The sequence below is a fragment of the Geotrypetes seraphini genome, chromosome 3, assembly GCF_902459505.1.
Source record: "Geotrypetes seraphini chromosome 3, aGeoSer1.1, whole genome shotgun sequence".
NCBI lineage: Eukaryota > Metazoa > Chordata > Amphibia > Gymnophiona > Dermophiidae > Geotrypetes > Geotrypetes seraphini.
The window spans coordinates 350,803,055-350,828,986 of record NC_047086.1 but is presented as its reverse complement, the minus strand read 5'-3'; the positions used below and the strand labels follow the sequence as shown (position 1 = coordinate 350,828,986).

The 25,932-nt window shown below is 39.0% G+C and overlaps 1 protein-coding gene across 1 annotated transcript in view; it reads right to left on the bottom strand.

Moving 5' to 3' along the window:
• The window catches only part of PROX1 (prospero homeobox 1), a 177,073-nt gene that overhangs the window by 81,066 nt on the left and 70,075 nt on the right, over positions 1-25,932 (bottom strand). Inside the window, exon 4 of the mRNA XM_033939385.1 lies at positions 9,992-10,186. Coding sequence (XP_033795276.1) covers positions 9,992-10,186 — 195 coding nt within the window. The remainder of the gene's footprint in view (positions 1-9,991; positions 10,187-25,932) is intronic.

Genomic DNA, 25,932 nt, shown 5'->3' with positions numbered 1-25,932 from the left:
TGTATGGGATTAGAGATTTGGAGATGAATTGCGGTTCATTGGATGTTAGAGTTTTAAAAATTAGGAGCATTAGTTTAAAAAAGATCCTATGATTTACTGCTGCTTGCAATTTTATTATTGATATTGGCTTTTCTAAGCTTTCTTTTATATGCTCAGGAATTTTCGGTCCCTTAATTAAATTTAAAAATTCCAATCCATCCTTTTCTTTATCTAAATAAGGCTCAGAAGAATAGAGGTCTTTGTAAAAAATTTAAAATCGTTTTAAAATCGGTCCAATTTGAGAATATGTATTCCTTTTTTCATCTTTTATCGCCACTATTTTTCTTTTCCGTTTTTTTGCTTTTAGATAATTTGCCAATAATCTTCCCGCCTTACTTGAATTTCCATAATATAATGCCTGTTGAGAAAATAAATCTTTCCTTATCAGTTTAGAAGAAATCTTATTATATTTCCCTTTGGCTTTCAAAAGGTCTTGTAACGTAGAGTATTCCCATTTGTCAATCAATTTTGATTCCAATAACTTTATGTCTTGTTCCAAATTGGAAAATTGTTCTTTAATTTGTTTCTTAATATATGCCGAAAAAGAAATAATTTGCCCTCTCATAGTTGCCTTAAAAGCATCCCAAAGAGTTTCCATGGAGATATCTTCCGTATTATTAATTTGAAAATAATCATTTATTTTTGACTGAATTTCCTCAATGAAATTTGGTTCTGCAAGCATTGTATTATCAAATCTCCATAGAGGCCTACTATCATCTTGATCAATTATTTTCATTTTAATCCACACACTACCATGATCAGACAAAATAATTGGATCTATGGATGCTTGTGTTACTTGTTGAGCTAATTTATTTGAAACAAATATATAATCTATTCTTGAAAAAGACTTATGAACATGGGAGCAAAACGAAAATTCCTGATCATTAAAATGAAATATTCGACATATATCTTTCAAATCACAATTTTGTACCAAATTATCTAATCCTAATGATTTCATAATTCTTTTAGGTTTTTTGTCCATTATAGGATCTATAACAGCATTAAAATCCCCTGCCACAACTAAATTAGAAGTAGCCAGTGGTAATAACAATTGTTGAAGAGTTTAAAAAAATTCAATTTGGTTCGAATTAGGTGCATATACATTGAAAAGTGCCATTGTAGTATTTCCCAGATTCATGTCCACATGTATCCACCTTCCTGAAGGATCGGCAGCAATTAACTTGAACGTAGCATTACATCTTTTATTCACCAATATTGCAACACCTGCTTTTTTCTTTACAGCTGGGGCATAAAAACAATCTTTTATCCAATTTCCTTTTAGTTATTGAGACTCTAAGGCTGATAAATGAGTCTCTTGGATATAACATATATCTATATTCGGTTCTTTTAAAAATAAAAGTTTTTTCTTCATTTTTATTGGATGGTTTAAGCCATTAACATTTAACAAAAGTATTTTAAGCTCCATTAATATATTTATTCCTTGCACATACGAATTTCAACAAATCTTTCAATCTATTATAGATTTCCTGTGTATAACTCATTTCCCTTAACTTACTATAAGGAATGTCCCTCCCTCCCCTTAATGTCTTAAATATTGATGGACCAAAGGTCTGATCCGGAGATGGCAGTTCTTATGTTCTTATGTTCTTATTATATTTCTAATATCCCAAAAACCCTTCCCTATTCCCTCCCTTAACCCTCTCCTTCTTATATTGCGATAACTTGAAGACATAGGATTAGACCAGCATCCCTCCCCCTCCCCCAAGCATCTTACTACATTATTTCTTCTATATTATACAGATTAATCCATCCATATATTTAAAATCCCTTAATTGCCTCTTTAAATATATCCCAAGCCTATTACATAAACATCTACCTAATTCATTTCAATGAAGAACTGAATAATTTAATATTTAATTATGTTAAATATTTCAATTTAAATGTCAAAAAACACATTAGAGTTTCTTTACCATATCTTTAACTATATTAAATTAATTTTAAACTATAAGTACTTTATAATATTTCAATTCATCGAATCCAATTGAAATGAGAATTCAATTTAAATTATTTATAAAATACTCAATTTCAAAACTTTCTAAATTAGAATTATCACATCTAAACATTTATTACACATATTCATGAATTAGAATTAATCATTGCAAATAATAAATAATACCTTTTGTCTACTTATTTCATAATAATTAGTTTCAACAATTTATCCAAGAAAAATATGTTTATGATAAAATATAGCATCCTCCTAAAATGTTAAATAAGTTAGATAAACAACTTTATTTAGTTAATAAGGCTTTCTTTATAACTTAACTAATGTATTGATAACCATATCATTGTTGTATAAACTAAACTAAACTAAACTAAACCTTGGGTTTATATACCGCACCATCTCCGCAGATGCAGAGCTCGGCACGGTTTACAGGAAGTAGGATGAGAGAGGAACTCCAGTGGAGTGTTTAAAGATTAGGTGTAAAAGGGTGAGGATGGAGGGAGAGGCCTAAGAGGGGGGAAGTGTTACAGTTTTGAGACAGGTTTTTAGGTGTTTACGGAAAAGTTTGAGGGAGCTTGAGGTTCGGAGCCTAAGAGGGGGGGAAGTGTTACAGTTTTGAGCCAGGTTTTTAGGTGTTTACGGAAAAGTTGGAGGGAGCTTGAGGTTCGGAGCGGGGAGGTAAGGTTATTCCAGATCTCAGTGATTCTAAAGGGGAGGGATGACCCAAGTTTGCCTGCATGAGAAATACCTTTTGTGGAAGGGAAGGATAGTTTAAGAGTTTGGGAGGATCTGGAGGAGGTAGGGGTTGGGGAGTTCCAGGAATATAACAAGAATCAAGCATTTATATATATTTTTTAATCTTGTTCTACTTCACTCTAGACTATTATTGTATTCAAATAACTTTAGTAACTTTCCCATCCATCCTATCAACACATTTTAGAATCTATGACTATTATTCCTTATTCTTCCCTATATGCAAGGCCTTTAATTAAACATTCTCAAAGACACATCTTTTAGTGCAAATAAATCATCTTATACTATGCCCTTAATGTTTAAAAACAGCATACTATATTTTGTTTAAAACAGCACTACAGGAGGTACATCCTACATACTTAAATATTGCAGTTTCTGTACTAATTTTCCTGTATTGGGCTACAATTGTGTCCATTGCTATCACTCCAGAAGACCCAGGGCTCTACCATTATACCTAATAGTAAAAAGCTTCGATCATCCTCAACTGAAAGGCCATTCACATTGCTAATTAAGCCCTGAGAAGGAGTCCAACCTGCTTCTGTAGTATATATTAGTCATCCCCAAGTCTTCTCCGTCTCCACATTCTATGCAATCGATCTCAGTAATTTTCACAATCTTCACCCTCTCGGGCTCAACCAATTTATCTTGTACCATAGGCCTTTGCTGGCTTACACAATCACCATTACTCCCTTGAAGAAAAGACAGCTGAACGCATCTACTTGATCTCTGCTGGCTCCTACAGCCTCCATTGAACTCTGGAAGAGGAAGACATCCGAGCGGAACCGCTTGTACTCTCCCTACTCGCACAGTCACTTGACTCCCGGAAGAGAAAAACATCTAAGTGCATAGCCGTGACTTCGCTCATTTCAATGCGACTCAGGAACCACCAAAGCTCATGCGGCCGTCTCATCTCCTGCACTCAAGACGAACCCTCCGTGCCTCCATCAGAAACAACAGGGAGCAGGTAAACCACGGTCCCCCCAGGACCTCACCTCATTCCCCGCAGCAGCTCACCTGGGATCTGTCCATCTCCTACACTTGAAAACATGCAGGTTTGTCTCTCAGCGGAGACTCAGAGGAGACATGATAGAGACATATAAGATCATGAAGGGCATTGAGAATGTGGAGAGGGACAGATTCTTCAGCCTACGGGGAACTACAAGAACAATGGGGCACTCGAAGAAACTAAAAGGGGACAGGTTTAGAACCAATGCCAGGAAGTACTTCTTTACTCAGAGGGTGGTGGATACCTGGAATGTGCTTCCGGAGGGTGTGATAGGACAGAGTACTTTACAGGATTTCAAAGAGAAATTGGATAAATTCTTGAAAGAAGAAGTTATTGAAGGATATAGATAGGGAAGATATAGGATGAAGAAGGGTACAGTTAGAAGGATATAGATAAGATAGGATAAAAAAAAGGGATAGAGGGGTACAGATAGAGGACTACTACACAGGTCCTAGACTTGATGGGCCACCGCGCGAGCGGACTGCTGGGCGCGATGGACCTCTGGTCTGACCCAGCAGAAGCACTTCTTATGTTCTTATGTTCTTATTACTACCAGAAAACTTCCTGGCTGTGTATCAGAAGGAAATCCTCCCAAGGCCTCATTCGATATTACTCCCCTTTCCTTTAGATTCCTTTTGACGTCAGGTAAGTATGAATATATTAAAATTTATCTTATTTGCTTTCTCCATTCTATTGTAGAATCTTCAGTTTAATTTGAAATTATTCTAATCATTCCAATACAGTTAATAAATCAGTTGCAGCAGCAGCCATCTTTGTTTCCATTAAAGTGTATGGAAAAAATATATATTACAATTCCTCTATTTTTCTCCAAATCCAGACTTTTCTCATTAAATTTAAACATATAAAAACAAAATTTCAAATACACTGCCCTCCATCCAAAGTTTTGATTCCACAAATAAATTAAACTCTAATTCATAGGTGTTTCTTGAGACGATAAAAATTCCTTAAGTTTTTCTGGATCATCAAACTGATGAAATTTTTCTTTGTATATAATTCTCATTAGTGCAGGGTAATATAATCCATATTTAGCTCCTATTTCTTTCAGAGGTTGTCTAAGTTGTAAAAACTTCTTTCTGATTTGGACAGTCTCTTTTGCAAAATCTTGGAGAAAGATCAACTTGGAATCTTTGTATGTAAGATTTTTTGTCTCTTTTGCTGCTTTTAAAATATCCAGTACATGTTGGAATCTTAGTAATCTGAATATTACAGTTCTTGGCTTTTCTTTGTTTTGAATTTTTCTCATTCCAATCCTATGTGCTTTTTCAATTTCTAGTGGACCTTTTATTTTAATTGGAAGAATTTTTGGTATCACATCTTCTAAAAAAGAGACCATATTTTTCCCCTCAATTCCTTCCTTTAATCCAATTATTCTTATATTCTGATTTCTAGACCAGTTTTCCAGATCTGTCATTTTTTTATTCATTTCCATTAATATATTATGATCTTCTTTGTTATTTTGTTGTATGTGTTCAATTTTTTCCATTCTATTTTCTATCTTGTCCATTCTGTTATTTAATAAATCAAATTTTCTGTTCATAAGATTCATTTCTTGTTTCATTTCCATTAGATTTAAATTGATTTTCCTTAATTCTTCCATTACCTCAATTATGTCTAAGGCATCCATAGGCAAAGGAACCTCTCTGGAAGACTGTGGATCTTCTTTTAATCTTTTGGTTTTTCCTGTTGATTTAGTAGGAGCTTCTTGTAACTTTTGTTTAGTAGAGGACATTTCCACGGATTTAAATTGAATTAGAAGAAAAAATTGTTATTTTAATTCAAATAAATAATGCTCATGGGAGGGAGCTCATCTGTTAGCCAGCCATCCACCCAGGCTCCAAGTTCCAGAATCAGAATTTAGGTATAATATTATACTTACACTGCTGCCTGATATTTCTTTTTAAAAAAGATAGTTACATGTGTGGCACCAAGCGCCTTTTCAATACTGGGCTCTAGATATTTAACAAAATGATTTGCCCCCACTTCTTCTCCTTTCAAATATAAGATAAAGGTATCTTTCTATGTTGGGCATATCACTGTTGGAAATTCCTTTAAAAGTTTCTTAACATACACCTTCTACTTCATTTGACCTTAGGAGCAAAACAGCAAGGGAGCAAATTAGCACATTAGAAAGTCACTGAATTATGCTGGAGGTGCTGCATCCATTCTCTGGGGCCATTTGGCAGAAGGTAACAGTTGCAAAGTTTAAATAAGTCCAGCAGCCCCTTCAGCATCCTGCTCAACTTTGTTCTTGGACACTCATAAGACATTATGAAAGAAGCACGATGAGCTTTTGATAGCCCAAGTTCACGGTTTAATCGCTGCCTTATTCAGAGTAAATACAGTATGTGACAATTAGAGACATTTCATAGGTAGAAAGAGAAAGAGGTCATGGAAAGGAGCATAATAAAAGTCAGGGGGTGATTTCGGGCAAACAGTGGAATCGCTAGATCTAATCACATTCTAAAATCAGCAAAGCATCACTGCAGTACATGGGCAAGGAACTTTGATGATGCCAAATTGATCCAATTTCAAGTGCGTGCTGGAGGTGACACAGACCAGGTGAGGTTACAGCAACATTTAGTAAACTGTAGGACATATTTTAATGGTCCGTACATCATGTGCCAGAAATCAGACACAGTGCTGAACTTTGCTATCTAAAGGCATGAAAGATTCCATTAAAGACACCATTAAGTAATGCTTTATCCAACACGGTATGCATTCTGAGCCCATCGGTGTAAAGTATCATTGCTCTACAAGCAGGGTTTGCTACCTGTAGCTGGAAAGGGGTATTTGAAGAAAATGAATACCTTTCTTTTCTAATAGCCAGGTTTTGCTTAACGGTTGAGTACGGTTGTTTGCTATTTGAAAGTCACACTGATTAGTTTCTTGATGGAAGATCTTTTGATTGAGAAAATGCACGTTTACATGTCAAATTTGCATTTTCAGGAAACACTTCAAAAGACCCACACTGCCTTTTTTCTTTTTTTTTTTTGCGTTATACGTAGCTCCAAAGTCTAACTGGTTTTGAACCAGAAAGCTTCTGACACTAACAAAGATGCACAATATTTTTCAGAACAAATTCAATTTCCCTAACATGTTTTGGTCTTTAAAATAAAATAATCCGTGTTTCAACACTCCATATATTGCAGCTGTATGGAATTTAAGCATTTTAGAATATTCATGTATGAATCCAGAAATGTATCAGTGTTAAGTTGTCAACGCAAAACTAACACTTCTCTTTGTTACTGCATCCCTCCCTCAGTATCTCTCTCTGTCCTCTGACAAACTCTTTGTTATGGGCAGGTTTGTCTACAGCCCCTTCCATCTATTGGTATTCCATGACAATGTGCAAAGATGTTCTAATCATAGACAGGCAGGCAGCCTGTAAGCAGCATGCATCACAAGAAGAGGAACCCCCTCATCACAGAAACACCTACATGCACACACTCATCGTCAACCTGTATATCCCAAGTGGTTTCACTATACAAAATGCCACTCTCAGCTGGAGTCCAAGGCAAAATGACTTAATTAAAAAAACAAACAACACTGTCAACAGTCATTTTATCCATAAAACAAAATATGAGAGTCTACCTCCATGTAAAGTGCATGCTCTGAATGGAATTTTATGATTTTATGAATGGTGTCATGAAGGTTTGAGTTATTTGTTTGTATATTAGCTGGGAAGGAGGGGGAAATTTATTTGTTGCAGTAATATCTGAAAATGTGCTGCCCTTATTATACAATGTACATATATGTGATTCATTTATGGCGCATTTGTAGTTTGAAAATCAATAAAGAATTTTAAAAAATAATAATAATAAATAAAGTGCATGCTCTGAAGTCTAAGGGAACAACAACATTACTGTAATTTGCAGCTCAGACCTCACTGAGATTTATTTATTTAAAAATTTTCTATTCCGCCTATCAACTAGGTGGAATACAAAGTAAACGTACATAAAATGTCAAACCTATACAGCATACAAATTAAAAAAAAAAACAAAACCTAAAATACAAACTCGATAAAAATAAAATTCAACAAAAAGAATGATCCTAGGAAAGAAGAACATCAAAGCAATAATTCCTTATTAATAGAAAGAAGGCTTTTACAAATAAATGAGTTTTCAGTAGTTTTTGGAATGACCCAAAATTAGAACATAATCTTAATGATCCATTCAGTGCATTCCACAAGTTTGGGCCAGCTACAGAAATAGCTGCTATCCAGGTACTCGCTTGAGTGGATTGCTCAAAGCCACCTTGCCCACTCAGATTCTCATCATGGCATTTGCCCTTAACTGAAAGAAGCATCTCTGCAGTATTACTTCTCTTTCTCCCTGTTACTTGGGAATATGCCAGCAGTAGATGCTACTGGGGAAGAATTCCCTTTCATTACATTGTCATTGGCCTACTGTAGCTACACGTAAAGGAAACAACAACAACAAAAAGTTTCTTTCAAAAGGACAAACAATCGGCTCTCGGTAGAAACAGTTAAGTGTTGATATTACATATTAAGAAAAAAGTAATTTGATTTTAACTTTAAGGTAATATGTAGAAATAAAACAAAAACATAAAGGAAAAAGAAATAATACCTTTTTTATCGGACTAACTTAATGCAATTTATGATTAGCTTTTGAAGGTAACCCCTTCTTTCTCAGATCAGAAATAATTAGATAAGCTGGTCATTATCGACCCCCAATTGTAACCTGACTGTAGTTTTTCAAACTTTGTCCCAGGGTAGACAACTGTGTGACGAGGCAACGGTAACAAGAAAGCAGGAAAAGGAGGAATGTGAAGAAGAACAGCAGAGCAAATGCTTACAAAAAGCACCATTTTGTATATGATGCTGAGGTAGGACTTGGGACGTCCAGGCCGGGACGTTCACATTTCCTCCAGTATTGAGCAAAAGACTTTGCCGCGTGCAGAGTCTTTTGTACAACATGGAGACGGAAGCTGACAAAGATACATGCATTTCCCAAATGTAAAAAGGAGGCGGCCATTTTGAAACCTACATGTGCAGAAAAAAGGTTGTGTATCACTCAGCAACTTGCATTTGTAAGCGACAGCAACGGTACATTTAAGAACCATAATCTAGACAATGATAAATGTAAGTGTGGCCAAATAAGGAGGGAGGTCCTGAAGTACGTATACATTTTTACATTTCAAAGACAATACCAAGTACTGGGTATGGAGGGTATGGGGAGGGGACTACATACAATTACTCTCTCCATCACTCATTTCAAACCCTGACCACAATGAGCATTTTGCTAGAGCTTAGCATGCCTTGGAACAAGTGCAAGAGACATGTATTCTCACTGTAATGTGGGAAATACATTTATTATAACTTTTGGGCCTGCTCCAACCACAACCAAGACGTGCTCCCTTTGAATTTGGGCATCTGCATATGTAAATAGTGGCATTCTGAAAGCACCATTTACACAGGTATGTGATCTTCATGTGCACATACCACTATTTGCACATACAGATGTTAAGCAAGGCTTCTAAAATGACCTCCTTAGTGACCTATGCAAAGCTATGCAAGCTGGGTTGGTCAGAACTAGTGCTACCAGATTTTCTATCTGGTAAAAAAGAGGACATGTGGCCCCGCCCTGTTCCGCCCCCAGACCTGCCCAGCTCCGCTCCACCCTCCAGCCCCACACAAACCTCGTCTCTGCGGGCTGGAGTTTATCTGTGCACAGATGCACTCCAGCCCCGGCCCTGATCTCACCAGCTTTTCAAAACCCGGACAAAGTGCCGGGTTTTGAAAAGCTGCCCAGACACCTGGACATATCCTCTAAAAGAGGACATATCTGGGGAAATCCGGACATCTAGTAACCCTAGTCAGAATATATCCGTCACGAAAGAGCTCCACATGTAATTTGCTTGGCCCATTGGCCCAGTCAGTTCATCTTTCCAAGTTCACACACTCCCTGTGTAAAACAAAAACATTGGCAGGTGAACTGGATCGCTAGTAAATAAATGGCAATAATGATATCTAAATTTGGAAGTTGAGGTTTTAAAATCTAATGTTTTAACCAGTCCGCTCTACCATTTCTGTACACACGTGATATAATGCCGTTAGCCTCACTCAAAGCCATACAAACAAACGTTGGGTTTTCATTGTTTTAAACAATTCACAAAGGCTGTTCGATAAAAATAAAAAGCATTCAACCAACAAAATATTGTGTCAAAAAACATAAAGAAGGACAGCTTACCTCAAAGTCGTTGGCTTTATTGTAGTGCATGTTTAGAGCCCTGTATAGTTCACAGTCACGGGTAATAGAAAGCTCCTCTGTGCTCGTGACTCCATCGTTGATGGCTTGGCGTGCGTACTTCTCCATCTGAATGTAGTAAAATTCACGGAAATTGCTAAACCACTTGATGAGCTGAGAGGTAATGCATCTGTTGAACTGTTAAATGGAAATTGTGGCAAGGTCAGTACGGCGCCCACAGCGGATTTATGACTTTATATATAAAAAAAGAAAGCAATAAAAATATAACAAAAGTGATAACATTAAAAACAAAACAAAAAAATCCTCATGGTTAAAAGGGGTATTCATCAGTGGGTTCTGGTGACAGGTCAAACACGCGCAAGACAACAGCGTGCGGACAAAAACACGAAGACAAATCAGCGCAAAGATAATACCGCGCAAAGACAATAGCGCGCGAGACAATTGAGCGCAAGGATAACTCAGCGCAAGACATTTCAGCGCAACGATAACTTAGCACAAGACAATTCAGCGCACCTCAAAATGGTGCGTGGCAAATGAAGGTAAATTAGCACATTAACTGCGTTGGCATGTGCTAATGATTACCATGCGCTAAACACTAAGGGCTTCTTTTACTAAGGTGCGTTAGGGCCTTAACGCGCGGAATAGCACGCGCTACATTGCCACGCGCGCAGCAGGGAAATTTTAAGAAACTTCAGGTTATCTGGGAGCCATTAACAAGATACTGTAAAGATTGAAATTACTGCATAGAATAAATATTTAATTTTTCCCTTTTGTTCAAACACATCCAGGGTGGGAATATTTCATGATTTGTTTTGCTTATGAATAATTGTTGGGTATAAGGGAGGGGGAATATTTGATGAGAGTTCGAATTTGATGATATATTAAGTGACGTTAAAGTATAAAATGACTGCATTTTATGTTGCACTTATTGTGAGTTTTAAAAATGAATAAAGATTTATAAAAAAAAAAAGAAAGATTGGCGAGGCAAGATTTTCCTTGAATAATAAAAAAAAAAAGAAGCGTACCACGCAGTAATTTTGTGTGTGCGCTAAAAACGCTAGCGCACCTTAGTAAAAGGAGCCCTAAGAAACCCATAGGAATATAATGGGTGTCTTACCCCCTCTTTTACAAAGATGCACTATGCTTTTTAGCGCGCACTAAATATTATTGCACGCTAAATGCTAACACATGCATGCCTCATCTGGGGCAGCCTCCTTGGAGCGGCTGGGGCACGGGCAGTGTGTCTGGGAGGGAATGCATGGATGGGAGAACATCGCAGGGGAGGAGACATAGGCATCCTGGGACTGTCGGCCAAGTCTCTTCCCTGAAGAAGCCCTTTCTGGATACGTCAATCGCTCCTCCTAACTTACTTGCTCCACTTCATCACTGACGCTGACCCATTCTGCTTCTATTCCTTTCTCTCCTCTCCTCTACCTTCCAAAGTATTTAGATCAATGCTGTCTTGTTAAAATGTTTATTTTATTTTTATTTTTCCTCTAACTCTACTTTTCACTTCTCTATTACCCTCCAGGTACTTTAGTTAGATTGTGAGCCTTCGGGACAGTAAGGGAATTTTTCAAGTACCTTTCTTATTTCTAATCTTAATGTATATTTTCTGTAAACCGCTTAGAACCTAACGGATGTAGCGGTATATAAGAAATGAATTACATTACATTACATTACATTACATTACATGTTATCCTATAGATGCGTTAGCGGTTAGCACCTGCGTTGATTCAGCGCACGCTAAACCTGCGCTAAAACGCTTAGCGCGCCTTTGTAAAAGAGGATCTTAGTGTTTAGCACATGCTAATGTGGTTAGTACATACTGTGGCCCCCTTTTACTAAATTACGCTAGCGTTTTTTAGCACCAGGAGCCGCGCTGAATGCTGCGCGCTGCTCCCAACGCTCATATGAACTTTATGAGTGTCGGGATCAGCGTGGGGCATTCAGCAGGGCTCACTGCACTAAAAACCACTAGCACAGTTTAGTAAAAAAAGGCCTAAATTTCTTAGTGCCCAATGATGAATTCCCCCCTTAGCGTATCTATAGAACACAGTAGGAGGTGCAGGCATACATAGCAAAGATACAGAACAAAATTCCATAGTGTGCAAGGGATGGAATAACATTTTTGTGAATGACATAACAACAATGATCAAAAGAGTGGCCTACAAAGATGAAAAATTAATTAGTAAATAGAGAAAGAACATATATGACTCAGGAATACTCTTCCAGGTGCTGACATCAGGTAATAGGATGCCATCATTTACACCTGCCATCAGCATCTGAAAAATTAATCCTACATATTATTCTGAATCTCGGCAGCAGAGCCTGCGAGTCAGAGCTGCCCATAACAGAAACCAATGGCCTCATTTTTGCATAATAACTTTTTGGATGTCTCCAACAGTGTAAATGATATGTCTGAAAATAGTTTTCTCAAGCTGAAAATCACTTTCTTGGTCAATTTTTTTTTTAACCTATATCCTTCTGACATATTAACATCTGCTCTGTTGGAATCAGTTTTGCAGGGCTGCGTCTAGCTCACCTTTTTCTCTCTGTAGATTTGATATTGGTGTTTGATTCCGCTAAGCCTTCCATTTTGTTATAGAGGCTGCCTGATATTGGAATTAGTGAGACTGACTTTCTGTGGTTTCAGTCATATTTTTCAACGGCAAATTTGTATCAGGAAAGATACCTTAGAAACATGGAAACACGATGGCAGATAAAGGCCAAATGGCCCATCCAGTCTGCCCATCCGCAGCATTCAATATCTCCTCTCCCTAACAGACCCTAAATGCCTGTCCCAAGCTTTGTTGAATTCAAACACAGGGCTCCTTTTACTAAGCTGCACTAGTGGTTTTAGCGTGCGCTTAGTGCGTGTTGCGTTGCTGCGCGCGCTAGACGCTGACGCCAGCATTGAACTGGCATTAGTTCTTGGCACATAGCGCGGGGTTACCATGCGCGGCAACGCAGCGTGCACTAAAAACGCTAACGCACCTTAGTAAAAGGAGCCCACAGTCTTTGTCTCCATCACTTCTACCGGGAGACTATTCCATGCAACAACCACCCTTTCTGTGAAAAAAGTATTTTTTTAGATTACTCCTGAGCCTATCACCTCTCAACTTCATCCCATGCCTTCTCATGCTGGAGTTTCTTTCAAATGAAAGAGACTTGCCTCATGTGAATTTAAGCCACATAGGTATTTAAACATCTCTATAAAATCTCGCCTCTCCCGCCTTGCCTCCAAAGTATACATATTTGGATCTTTAAGTCTGTCCTCATACACCAGGGGTAGGGAACTCCGGTCCTCGAGAGCCGTATTCCAGTCGGGTTTTCAGGATTTCCGCAATGAATATGCATTGAAAGCAGTGCATGCAAATAGATCTCATGCATATTCATTGGGGAAATCCTGAAAACCCGACTGGAATACGGCTCTCGAGGACCAGAGTTCCCTACCCCTGTCATACACCTCATGATAAAGACCACTGACCATTTTAGTAGTTTCCTCTGGAGCGACTCAATCCTGTTTACATCTTTTTGAAGGTGTGGTCTCCAGAATTGTAAATAATATTCTAAATGAGGTCTAATCAGAGTCTTATACAGGGGTATCAATACCTCCTTTTTCCTACTGGCCATACCTCTCCCTATGTACCCAGGCATCCTCCTAGCTTTCGCCATCACCTTTTCAACCTGTTTGGCCACCTTAAGATCATCACATACTATCGCACTCAAGCCCACACTCAAGCCCCACTCAAGCCTCTTTTTCTTGAACAGGTATTGATTGAACTGGGGTGTTCTCCAATGCCCAGCAATATCTCCCACATTGTTTTACATACTGAGTCAATACCCAACAATGAATTTCCACATGTTTCACTTCCTCTGCCCACAGAAACCACACTACTGCGTGTTGTTCTTCAATGGTGCTCACTCTCCAGAAAGTCACAGCAAATCGTAGTCAGGCAAAGTTGAAAATGGCTAGGTTTTAGTTGGTGTAAATCTTCATGCCTAAATACTCCAAGTGGGGCCTCACCAACGACCTGTACAGGGGCATCAACACCTTCTTCCTTCTACTGGCTATGCCTCTCTTTATACAGCCCAGCATCCTTCTGGCAGCAGCCACAGCCTTGTCACACTGTTTTTTCGCCTTTAGATCTTCAGACACTATTATCCCAAGGTCCCTCTCCCCGTCCATCCATATCAGCCTCTCACCTCCCAGCATATATGGTTCTTTCCGATTATTAATCCCCAAATGCATTACTCTGCATTTCTTTGCATTGAATTTTAGTTGCCAGATAGTAGACCATTCCTCTAACTTTTGCAGATCCTTTTTCATATTTTCCACTCCCTCTTCGGTGTCTACTCTGTTCCGGGAGAAACCACGCCCATGTCCAGCCTTGGGTGAGCTTAAGTGTCCCAAGATGTCTCCCTTAACCGCAACAAAGCCTACAGAGTAGGTGTCCTGCCCTGGGTTTCTTTTTTTTAAATGTGCGACCTGATTGTCTGCTAGTCAGTAGACGTCTACTGTTGCCTGTAATCAGGACGCCCATTTATAGAATTAGCCTCTTAGTGCTCATTTTTATCATTGCCCAAATTTGGGTGCCATTATACAATTCAATCCCAAATTTCACTAACATTTAGGAGCATAAAAAGCTGGTGTCAACAGAAGCAAATTTAGGAGTGGTGAAAAATTATTTAGGAGCATAACACTAATTTTCAGCACAAGACTTGTAAATATGAAAATGAATGGCATTGCCTAAATTTAAAAGTGCAACTTTTAAGAGCCCTACATTATGACGGGTTTTCAGATGAAAACTTAATGGGGTATTCATTATATGGAGAACTAATTCCTAGGGTAAATAATTTTGATTAACATTTTTGAACCCAGTACTGATCAACAGTTTAAAATATGTTAATTGTTAAGAATAAGGCTCTTACGGTGTTTCAGCCAATGGTGAACAGCAGAATTGGTAAAATGGCTAAGAATAGTTACATAAGAAAAGATGGTACAATAACTATGCATTTTAGGGGGCAACAGTGTCACTTATGGTTTAATTGGTATTAAAGAAAGTATTTTGAAAACGCCTCCTGCACAATATTGTAATTTTAAATATTTCCAAAGATGAGGACGCATAAAGGTCACAACAAAAATAAACCCCAAACCCCCAAAACCACCCAACCTAAACCATAGTCCACTTTCTTTTGTTGGAGCACTGTCACAGCAGCAGCTGGGCTAGGCCAGAGGGAATATGAGATTAAATATAGGAATGAACAAATAAGTTATGAAGTTCAAAGGATTAGAAGAAGCTGCATGCTTGAAAAAGGGGGAAAAGAAAATCCATATCTGGAATTAAGATGACCGAACATGAATATGGAGATCATATTTGCCATATTGTATGGGTGGATTCGATATTTGTATACAACGCCCTTTAGAATATTTAATACTTGTCCACCACACTCTTGATTTGGTCTACAATCAAACTGTTTACCTTTCTGATTTGCTTTTTTTTTTTTTTTTTTTTGAAGTTTCACAGATTTAGAATGATTGAAAAAAAAGCAGGCAAAAACAATGAAGAAGTGAGAGTTTGTGATGTCTTAGAGAGGCAAAAGAGCAGAATGTTAAGAGCTATTTTAAACTATGCTTTCAAGTGCCTGCTAGACTTTGTAACTGAAAGACGTGTCCTCTTAAGGTATGCCACGAATGATACTGTTCTTATTGGAAGCTCTGCTCTCTTCATGTAAAGAGAGCATTTGAGCTTGCCAAGTGAAAACCAATAAATTCATAGCTTTGTATCAAGAAAGCTGATACTCCCCCTCCCCCTCCTGTGCCTTTTGTCATTAGAGGCATTCACTTCCTTTCGTCCCCTATAAGAGATGTACATTAATCACAAATCAACAAAGAACACTTATCAAACACTGGCCATGAGAACATTCGGGCCTTCGTCAAGATGACAGCTAAAGTGTGCACTGAGGCTGTAATTACAACGCAGAAAGTTGTTTCTAGGCTAGCTAAGATAATGAAGTGAATGAAAATTCATGGCAGGGAATCGACGGAAACAGAAGCAGGGAGACTGGTGTTTCTCCCAAAAGGCCAACTTGCATCATAATTGCCATGCAGTTGCAAGGGTCCTTCCAGATAATTGACCAGAAAATGATTAAGTCATCATCAAATCGCTTCTGCTTGCAAGAGTTCAAACATGTACTTAACCTATCCAAGAATTATATTTTCACTCTGTGCGTCTGCTCTGTCTCTATTCAGCCTTGCGGGGAACCTGATTAAAAAGACAACTGAAGGACCCCCGTTATCTGATCTTCTGGTTGCCGATTTCAATAGAACTTAAACCCATTACGATTTGCTGAACTTGGAGTTCTTTCCAATTTATCTCGGCAGTAAAATACACTGTCCAAATTTCCAGACACTGAGATAAGGACTCCAGGCCTCTGTGACGGCTTACTGTTCCTCTTTAATTCTTTTAAAATAAGAAACAAAACATTACAAAATGATAGCAGGCTGGGCACTGGGGAATGAAAATGGCTTTGACATGGAGATTAGTCTCCTGCATTGTTACAAGACATTGTCTCATACGAACAAGAGTACTGTAGAGAAAGAGAGAGAAAAGAATGGGTATTTTTTTTTCCAGAATAGCAATGAATGACCTAATGGGGGACCAGAAAAAGTAAGTGCACATGCCTTTATTTTGCGATAGAGCATAAGGAGAAATTTAAAGCTTATGGTTGGAAAATGGGAATGCCAAAGAAATTATGGAGAAAAAAAACAAGAGACTCCCCAAACATAAGATATGCATAATGACAAAATATAATCGCTTGCAAAATGTCTTTGGCGACTGTCTGTGCAAGCATGGTACCACGGATATTTGTGACCTGCACCTTAAATGAATGTATTTTTTCCCCCATCTCTATAAAATGAACAAGAAAAGGACTGATTGTCTTAAGAAGAAAAGCACAAGACATCTGCGGTGTGTTAATATATTACTGCAAAAACTAATCACCAGACTAAAGAGTCTGTGTAAGATTCTCTGTGACTTTGATTAATGCTTCCCGTGGGATGCCTCTGCCTCAATATGGGCTGAAGAAACTTCCTAAATATTCAATGAGCATGGTCAAAAGATGTATAAAACAAATCAATCTGACACCTTAATCTGGCCGGGCAGCAGTTGACTGAAAGGGTGGAGGGAGCGAGATACATCATTTAACATGGCTGTGCTGAAAGGCTAGCAAGCGTCTGCCCCGAAGGCCCTATAACAGGGGTGTCCAATGTTGGTCTTCGAGGGCCGCAATCCAGTCGGGTTTTCAGGATTTCCCCAAGGAATATACATTGAAAGCAGTGCATGCACATAGATCTCATGCATATTCATTGCGGAAATCCTGAAAACCCGACTGGATTGCGGCCCTCGAGGACTGAAATTGGACACCCCTGCCCTATAACTAACATTGAGAATTAAAGATATTAGTTCTGTAACTTTAAAATTAAGACCAATAAGGCAGATATGAAAACCTTAGCAGTGACATTTTCCTGAAAAATCTCCCTCATTTGTTAACAGTTGGAGTGCCAAGTGGGTTTCTGTAACCTGGACTGGCCACTGCTAGAAACAGGCTAGATCAGGGGTGTCAAAGTCACTCCTCGAGGGCCGCAATCCAGTCAGGTTTTCAGGATTTCCCCAATGAATATGCATGAGATTTATTAGCATACAATCAAAGCAGTACATGCAAATAGATCTCATTAATATTCATTGGGGGAATCCTGAAAACCCGACTGGATTGCGGCCCTCGAGGAGGGACTTTGACACCCCTGGGCTAGATGAATCATTGGTCTGACCCAGTATGACTGTTGTTTGTTCTTATGTTAAAGCGAAAAGTAAGTTGGCTTCATTCAGCACTGAGGACTGGAGCCGAACTCAACTAAAGTGATGTTCCATTAGAAACACATGCGCTAATTAGTGTAAAATATAAATTAGGCCTGTTCAGCATTTGTTACTACATCCATATATTTACTGAATGCAATGAGAGTGCTCATATGAAGACAGAAACAAAAATGTAAGAAAGAAAGTAGGGGTATGATCTTAGTAAAAACATCTGAAACCTGTATTTTTAATGAACTGATTTTTAAAAAAATTTATTTGGATATAGCGCCCAGATTTTCTTTTCATTCAGGCACAGTAGGTATTTTCCCTGTCTCTAGAAAGACTACAAATTAAGGGATCCTGCGATAAAGCTTCGAAGTAGCTTAACATTCTCATCCATTCTCTGGTGATTTCTAAAATCGACTACTGCAACTCCCTATTTAAGAGAATTGCTCAAAACGAAATTAAACGTTTACAGATTATCCAAAATGCCTCTATTAAACTTATATCAAAAGCCAAGAAGTTTGATCACGTAACACCTCTCCTTAAAAAGGCACACTGGCTCCCGGTAGCTCACTGGCTCACCGGATTACATATAAATTATGTTTGCTAACATTCAAATCCCTACTTTATAAAACTCCTGCTTTCATTTATATATTATTAATTCCCTATACTTCAAATAGAACGTTGAGATCCAATGAACAGCATTTATTGACGATCCCCTCTCTCAAAATTATTAATACAAGACGGCAATTTATTTTGTCTGTCACAGCCCCCCTAACATGGAATTTGCTTCCTATTTATTTGAGGGAAGAACGCGACTTGGAAAAATTTAAGAGTAAATTAAAACGCTTCCTTTTTAAAGACGCTTTTGATACTTAGCTAGCCAGTTCTCTAGCTGATTTTAACTCTACTGTATAACCTCTTTGTAGCATTTTGACTTCCCATACCTTCATGTATTCTCCTTGAATGTCTTGCTTACTTTCAAATAACATGTAGTTCTTTTTTCCTTCCCTCCCTTGTGTTTTATAGGTTTGCCAAGTTAGTCAATAGTCCTCCAAGACTTAGCTCTTGTTATGCGTTGTATTGTTCCCTTAACTTTGTAATTTTAGTACTGTGTACATCGTTTAGAATTACGATTAAGTGATTAATCAAAATTTTATTAAACTTGAAACTTGATTTAAAACAAACCAAAGAAAATATTTCTTCACACATGTAATTAAACTCTGGAATTTGTTGCCGGAGAATGTGGTGAAATCAGTTAGCTTAGCAGGGTTTAAAAGAGGCTTGGTTCATTTCCTAAAAGAGAAGTCCATAGGTCATTATTGAGATGGCTCGGGGAAATCCTAGAATAAACCCAAACCCAAACCCTTACTGTGATCGGGCACTAGCACGCAGCGCCAACCCACAGGACGTGCCAGTGCCCAAAGAGCCTGCGCCTGCCGCTGATTTTGCAGGGCCTTGAGCATCTGCGCATACTTAAGGCATTCTGCCTCCCGCTGTCTCCGAGATTCTAATGAGATTCTCTGAGACACCGAGAATCTCATTAGAATCTCGGAGATGTTCAAGGCCCAGCAGAATCAGTGGCAAGCGGAGACACCGAGAATCTCATTAGAATCTTGGAGAGAGCGGGAGCCAGAAGGCCTTGGGCATGCGTAGATGCTCAAAGCCCAGCAGAACCAGCGGCAAGTGGCAGGCTCTTTCGGCACGTCCTGTGGGTTGGTGCTGCGGGCCGGTGCCTGATTGCGGTAAGGGTTTAGGTGGGCGGGCGGAGGGCGATGCTGGTTCTCGGGGGTGGGGTGGGTGAAGTCGGTTCCTGGAGGTGGGGTGGAAGCACGCCGGTGATTTCGGGGGGGGGGGGGGGTTGTACAGTGTCTTTTTTGGGATGTGGAACGAATCGCCCGCGTTTCCATTGTTTTCTATGGGGAAATGTGCTTTGATATATGGTTTACGAGCATGCTTCTGGAACGAATTATGCTTGCAAACCAAGGTTTCACTGTACTTGGGACCTGGGTTGGCCACTGTTGGAAACTGGGCTTTTTTTTTTTATTATTGAACTTCGGTCTGTCCCAGTATGGCAATTCTTATGTTCTTATGACCATTTACTAAAGTATGCTTAAAGTCTGTGATTAACTCATTGTAATGCCGAATCCTGTACTCTAAGCTCATATTTATTGTGACATCTTTATTTTTGAAGGATCAACTTTGTATTTGAAGTGTCGTCTAAACATTTACAAATATCAGGATTTATTTTCAAATCACATTCGCTTGCCTGAAAAATATTCATAAAATAAAGATGTCACAATAAATGTTCCTTCCATATCTTTTTAAATTGTAGGTTGTGTGTTGATGTAACCACTAGCACACAGTATCTGCAGAAGGTTAACGTGGGACTACTTAGCACCTCCTATGAAGGAGGCACTAATGCCCTGATTCTATTCGATCTAGGTGTCTTACCCCCTCTTTTACAAAGGTGCGCTAACCTTTTTAGCGCTCGCTAATAAACGCTACGCATGCATGTTATCCTATGGACGCGCCTTTGTAAAAGAGGGCCTTAATGTTTTTAATTGGCACTGAAATTGAAAATGCAATTAAAATTAGCTGGTAGGTGCCTAACTCGGTAGGCGCCTACAGTTTCAATGTAGACGTCTACTGGTGCTTACCGGCAAGTAGGCAAGGTTAGAGGTTTATTTGGGTGTAGGTTCTGTTAGGCGCTGGTATATTAGGCCAAGAAAACTCTGGCTTAATATACCAGCGCCTAAGTTGTTCACACCTAGCAGCATCTAAGTCGATCCTACAAATAGCGCCTAACTTTGATTGACATGCGACAGGTGCTGTTTTCCTAGGCACCTACCCAATTAGGCGCCATTTATAAAATCCGGCCCTAAGAGCTCTCGCTTTCCCCCCCCCCCTCTTTTAACAAAGGGGCGCTATGCTTTTTTAGCGCGCGATTAATATTATTGCACGCTAAACACGCACTAATCACTAACGCGTGCATGTTATCCTATGGACGCGTTAGCAGTTTGCGCACGCGTTGATTGAGAGTGTGCTAAGTACGCGTTAAAACGCTTAGCGCACCTCTGTAAAAGGAGCCCTTTATCTCTGTGTTAGCCAGTTAGTGTTTGCTAATGAGAAAAAAAAAATCTGAAAAATGCAATAAAACATTGTTTATGTGTAATAATAGCCAAACTATTGCACAACCTCTTAATACAATTGGACAGTAGCCTGCTATTGTGTACTAACTGCGCATTAAGGACTGAGTTCTATAAATAGTGCCTAAAAATGAGTAAGGTTCACTGCAATTCATTTAACTATCAAACAGCAAAAGTACAGAATTTGCTTCTCATTGAAATACATTTTACTACTACATATACCTTGTTTAGTAAAAATCTGAAAGCATGGTTGAGGGTTTAACATGACCCTGATTTTGCACTATACTGTATGTCTACCTTTGTGAAGCAAAAATCCTCTCTCTAACCCCAGTGTAGCGAGGGCAAGTGGTGGCCAGGGCGGTGGTGCCCCTCTCCCCAACCTCTTTTCCGCTCCCCTCCCCGACCCTCCTTCCCTTCTTTCCTTTTTAATTTTCCCGACGAGAGCAACAGCAAGAACTTGTGGCCTGCGTCGTGTCGGCTATCCCTCTGATGCCTCTTCCGAGGTGCAGGCCCTGGAAGTGACGTCAGGGAGAGGCAACACTGACGGCACGTTTGTAATGCTGCTCATGCAGGAAAAATTAAAGAGGTACGAGAGAAGGGAACGGGGGGCGCGCGCACGTGGCAGGGAGGCGGAGAGGAGGACAAAGACCGTGCCCAAGGCATTCGCTCCCTCCCCCACACCCCTCCCTTACTATGCCAGTGTCTAACCCATTGTATCAGAAGTTTAAGTTTCAAGTTTATTATAAAATTTGATTAATCGCCTATTCCAAATTCTAAGCGATGTACACATCGATAAAAATTACAGAACTAGGGAAACAAACATAACTAACAAAGGGACTAAATCTACTCAACATAATAAAAACCAACTTATACAAACATAATAAAACACAAGGAAAGACTAGGAAAGAAATACAATCTGATTAATATAAAGAAAAACAATTAAGGTTAAGAACAATAGGAAAGGGAAGGAGAAAACTCTCAGAAAATATAAAGATAACATGAAAGTCGTAAGCAATTCATTTAGTCATTGAATGCATCTTTAAAAAGAAAACCCTTATGTTTGCACTTAAATTTTTCCAAATTCTTTTCCTCTCTTAAATAAATTGGAAGTGAATTCCATGTTTGAGGAGCTGTGATGGAAAAGATAGATTGCCGCCATGTGTTAATAATTTTGAGAGTCTTTGTTAGGAATCTAATCTGGTTCTAACTTGAAATGCATTTTTATTTCTGGGTAACGATAATGCTGTTGTAACCCGCCTCCATCTCCACTCTGGAGGATTTGTCGAGATACAAGATCACATATCGCATAATATAACATTTAAAAAAAATAAGCACTGAGACAGCATGCTTAAGCACTATTCTACAAACGATGACTAAAGTTAGGCGTGGTTTATAGAATAGCACTTATGCCTGAGAGCTGTGCCTAATTGTAGGCACAGCCATTTGTACCAATGGAAATGTGGTGCAAATCCTAGCCATTAAAATTAGACGTGGTTGTCCCTTATTCTATAATTACATGCAAAAATGTGAGGAACATCCCCGATTTACCCATGGCTCTCCCATTTCCAAGACCCTTTTTTGGCACATATGTAACATGTAAATTAAATCCAATTAACACTGATAATTGCTTGCTATGTCAATTATCAGCACTAACTGGCTCATTATTCAATTAAGTTATGCAGCAAATTGAGCATGCACCCAAATTTGTACGCGCAACTCAAAGCGCCATATACAGAATTCAGGGGTAAGGGCTTATGTCTGTCTGTGCTGGGTTCCAATGTGGTATTCTGGTTTTCAGCAAGGATGGACATGCATAATTCTCTTGCGGCTATTATGAGTGACACAGGCAATCCCTGCCTATACAATGAACAGTTGGATGGCAACTTACGGCATATCCTGTCTATACAAATACACTGTATTGAGTAAACTGACACACCGACAGCAAACGGGACACGTGCTTTTTGATTACTCCGTTGCCATCTCAACAATATTAAAAAGGTCAAGAATTTATTCTAATGAGTATGTCACCTGTTTGGATTTTGAAGTGCCGTCTAAACATTTACAGAGCTCAGGATTCATTTTCAAATCACGTTCGCTTGGCTGAACAATATTCATAAAATAAAAGCTCTCGTCTTCCTAAAGGATTTCACCCAAACGTGCGCAGTTTGCGCCTCTGCTTTTTATGCTTTCTCAATGCAACATTTGCAGAACGACTGATTCTTAAGCATTTTTACCTGTAAGCAGCAAGTACTAAGCAAACACCTACTGAACCTAAATATGACTCACCTTAAGTGACCAAGGTGTGAGCGAAATCCAAACAGACAAACTAATCTCAGAACAGCAGAACATTAATCTCATCTTTTACTAAGGTGCGCTAGCCGATTAGCGCGTGCTCAACTCAACGCGTTCATAAACTAATCTGCACGCATTAGCATTTAGCAGTCGGTTAGCCCGCCTTAATAAAAGAGGGCCTAAGAGGCCATTTTACGAAAATGGTAAATATGCTCAGATAAATTTGTTAAATTTTATACACTATTGAGCACATTAGTATATCCTATGATGGTGTGCGGGCTCTGGCATAGTAAGGTGGGGTACAGGAGGGGCGGTCTACCCCGAGCGCTGTCTTTGTAAAGGACACAGGCACCCGTCCTCCTCTCCGCCCCTCACGCATGTGCGCCCCTTCCCTTGTACCTCTTTAATTTTCCCAGATTACCAATTGGTACAAACAGGGCTTTAAATCACTTAAAATAATAATAATAATAACAGCTTATATACCGCAATACCGTGAAGTTCTATGCGGTTTACAAAAGATTAAGCAAAGGTACAAATTGACTGACTTCAAGAGGGGAAGAAGAAAGAGAAGTAATTAGACAGGAAATTCATTGTTGAGGAGAAAAGTGATCAAAAGGACAGTAGGTCGCTATTGAGAGGAAAGAGATAAGTGGATCAGTTGTCAAGATGTTTTAGGAACAGGTTTCCTAAATTCCTCATAAGTAGAGGGCGAAAGTAATTGTTCTAGGTCTTTACCCCATGATGCTGCTTGGTGTGAGAGAAGGTGTTCATGGTGTTTTTTCAGTTTGCAACCTCTCACTGGGGGGGAAACGAAGTTGGAATGTGAACTTCTCTTGTGTCTGTTGGTTGAGAAGGAGAAAAGGTCAGTAATGTATTTGGGGGCAAGTCCGTGTAATACTTTAAAGCAGAAACAGGCAAATTTGAACTTTACGCGTGCCTTCATCAGCAGCCAATGTAGCTGCCGGTAGTAGGGTGTCACGTGGTCAAATTTTTTTAGTCCAAAGATTAGTCTGACTGCCGCATTCTGAAACAGTTGTAGGCGTCGCATATTTTTTTGGGAAATTGCCAAATAGGCGATGTTACAGTAGTCAAGCAGGCTTAGTACGAGGGATTGGACTAGGATTCTAAAAACTGATGTAACAAAATAAGCTTTAAGGGATCTGAGTTTCCAGAGAGTGAAAAATCCCTTTCTGATTAAGGAGTCTACTTGGTCTTTCATGGTTAGGCATTGATCCAGAGTTACACCTAGTATCTTTATGGAGGGCTGGATAGGGTAACTAAGGTTATTGATACAGAGGGGTGATTTAATGTCAAGTGGATGTGGTGAAGCAATGAAAAAAGTCGTTTTATCTGAATTAAGTTTGAGCCTAAAGTTTGTCATCCATTGTTCCATCATGTTTATAGCTTCTGAAGCTTTGGGAATAGTTTCGGAGACAGAATTGGTGAATGGGATGATAATCGTAAAATCATCTGCATAACTAAATAGTTTTATCCCTAGCTGGGTTAGCTTCGTGCCCAGTGAGGACATGTAGACGTTGAAGAGGAATGGGGATAGTGGAGAGCCTTGGGGCACACCGGATGGATTGCTCCAGGTGTCGGAAAGCTCATAATTAAAACGAACCTGATAGGTGCGGGATATAAGGAAGCCATGGAACCAGTTTAGCACCTTATCCCAGATACCAATGGCATCTAGACATTGCAGCAGTTTCATGTGGTCCACTAGATCAAAGGCAGAACTCATATCGAATTGCATTATCAGGGCATTAAGGCTTTTACTAAACAGTAGGTGCAAATTGTCTAAGATAGCCGCAATTACTGTCTCCGTACTGAATAATGGCCTAAAACCAGATTGAGTTTCATGGAGGAGAGAGAATTGATCAAGATAACCCATCAGTTGGGTGTGAACCAATCCCTCCATAATTTTTATAATAAACGGAATGGAAGCTACCGGTCTATAGTTGGATATTAGGGCTGAAGATACTTTACGATTTTTTAGAATTGGGGTTATAATAATGTGACCATTATTAGAGAGGAATTTCCCATTGTTTAGGTTGTAAGCCAAGTATTGCATCAGTGATAATTTAAATTCTAAAGGAGCTGTTTTCATAATTTCTGGGGGGCATGAGTCCAGAACGCAATAGGATCTAGAGTATTTGTTATATAATCTGATATAATCATTCCACTCTAAATCCTGAAAGGAGCTCCAGATCATGTCTGCCGGTATATTAAAATGGCTTCAGATAACTCAACAATAAATATCTACTAACTTTAAGAAGCTTTCTATTGCACATATCATTTTTTTATTACCACATAATAAATATATTTATATCACACTGATTTAAATAACATATTACCAAACCACACTCTCTGTGAACAAATCACACTACACAACTGTTTTCTTTATAAAATAGCTCAACGGGAATACCCCATTGGGCCAGAAAACCTGGGCCGGAGCAAAGCCTTTGCAGTTTCAGTTCCTTTCAACGCCACATTGTTTCAGATCCTTTCAACGATCACACGTTCTCTTGCTGTATTGCAAATTGTTGCCACAGTTTCATGTTGCTCAACCACAATGATTATAGTTGATGCTTTCTATTATCACCATTGGACGCTACAATCA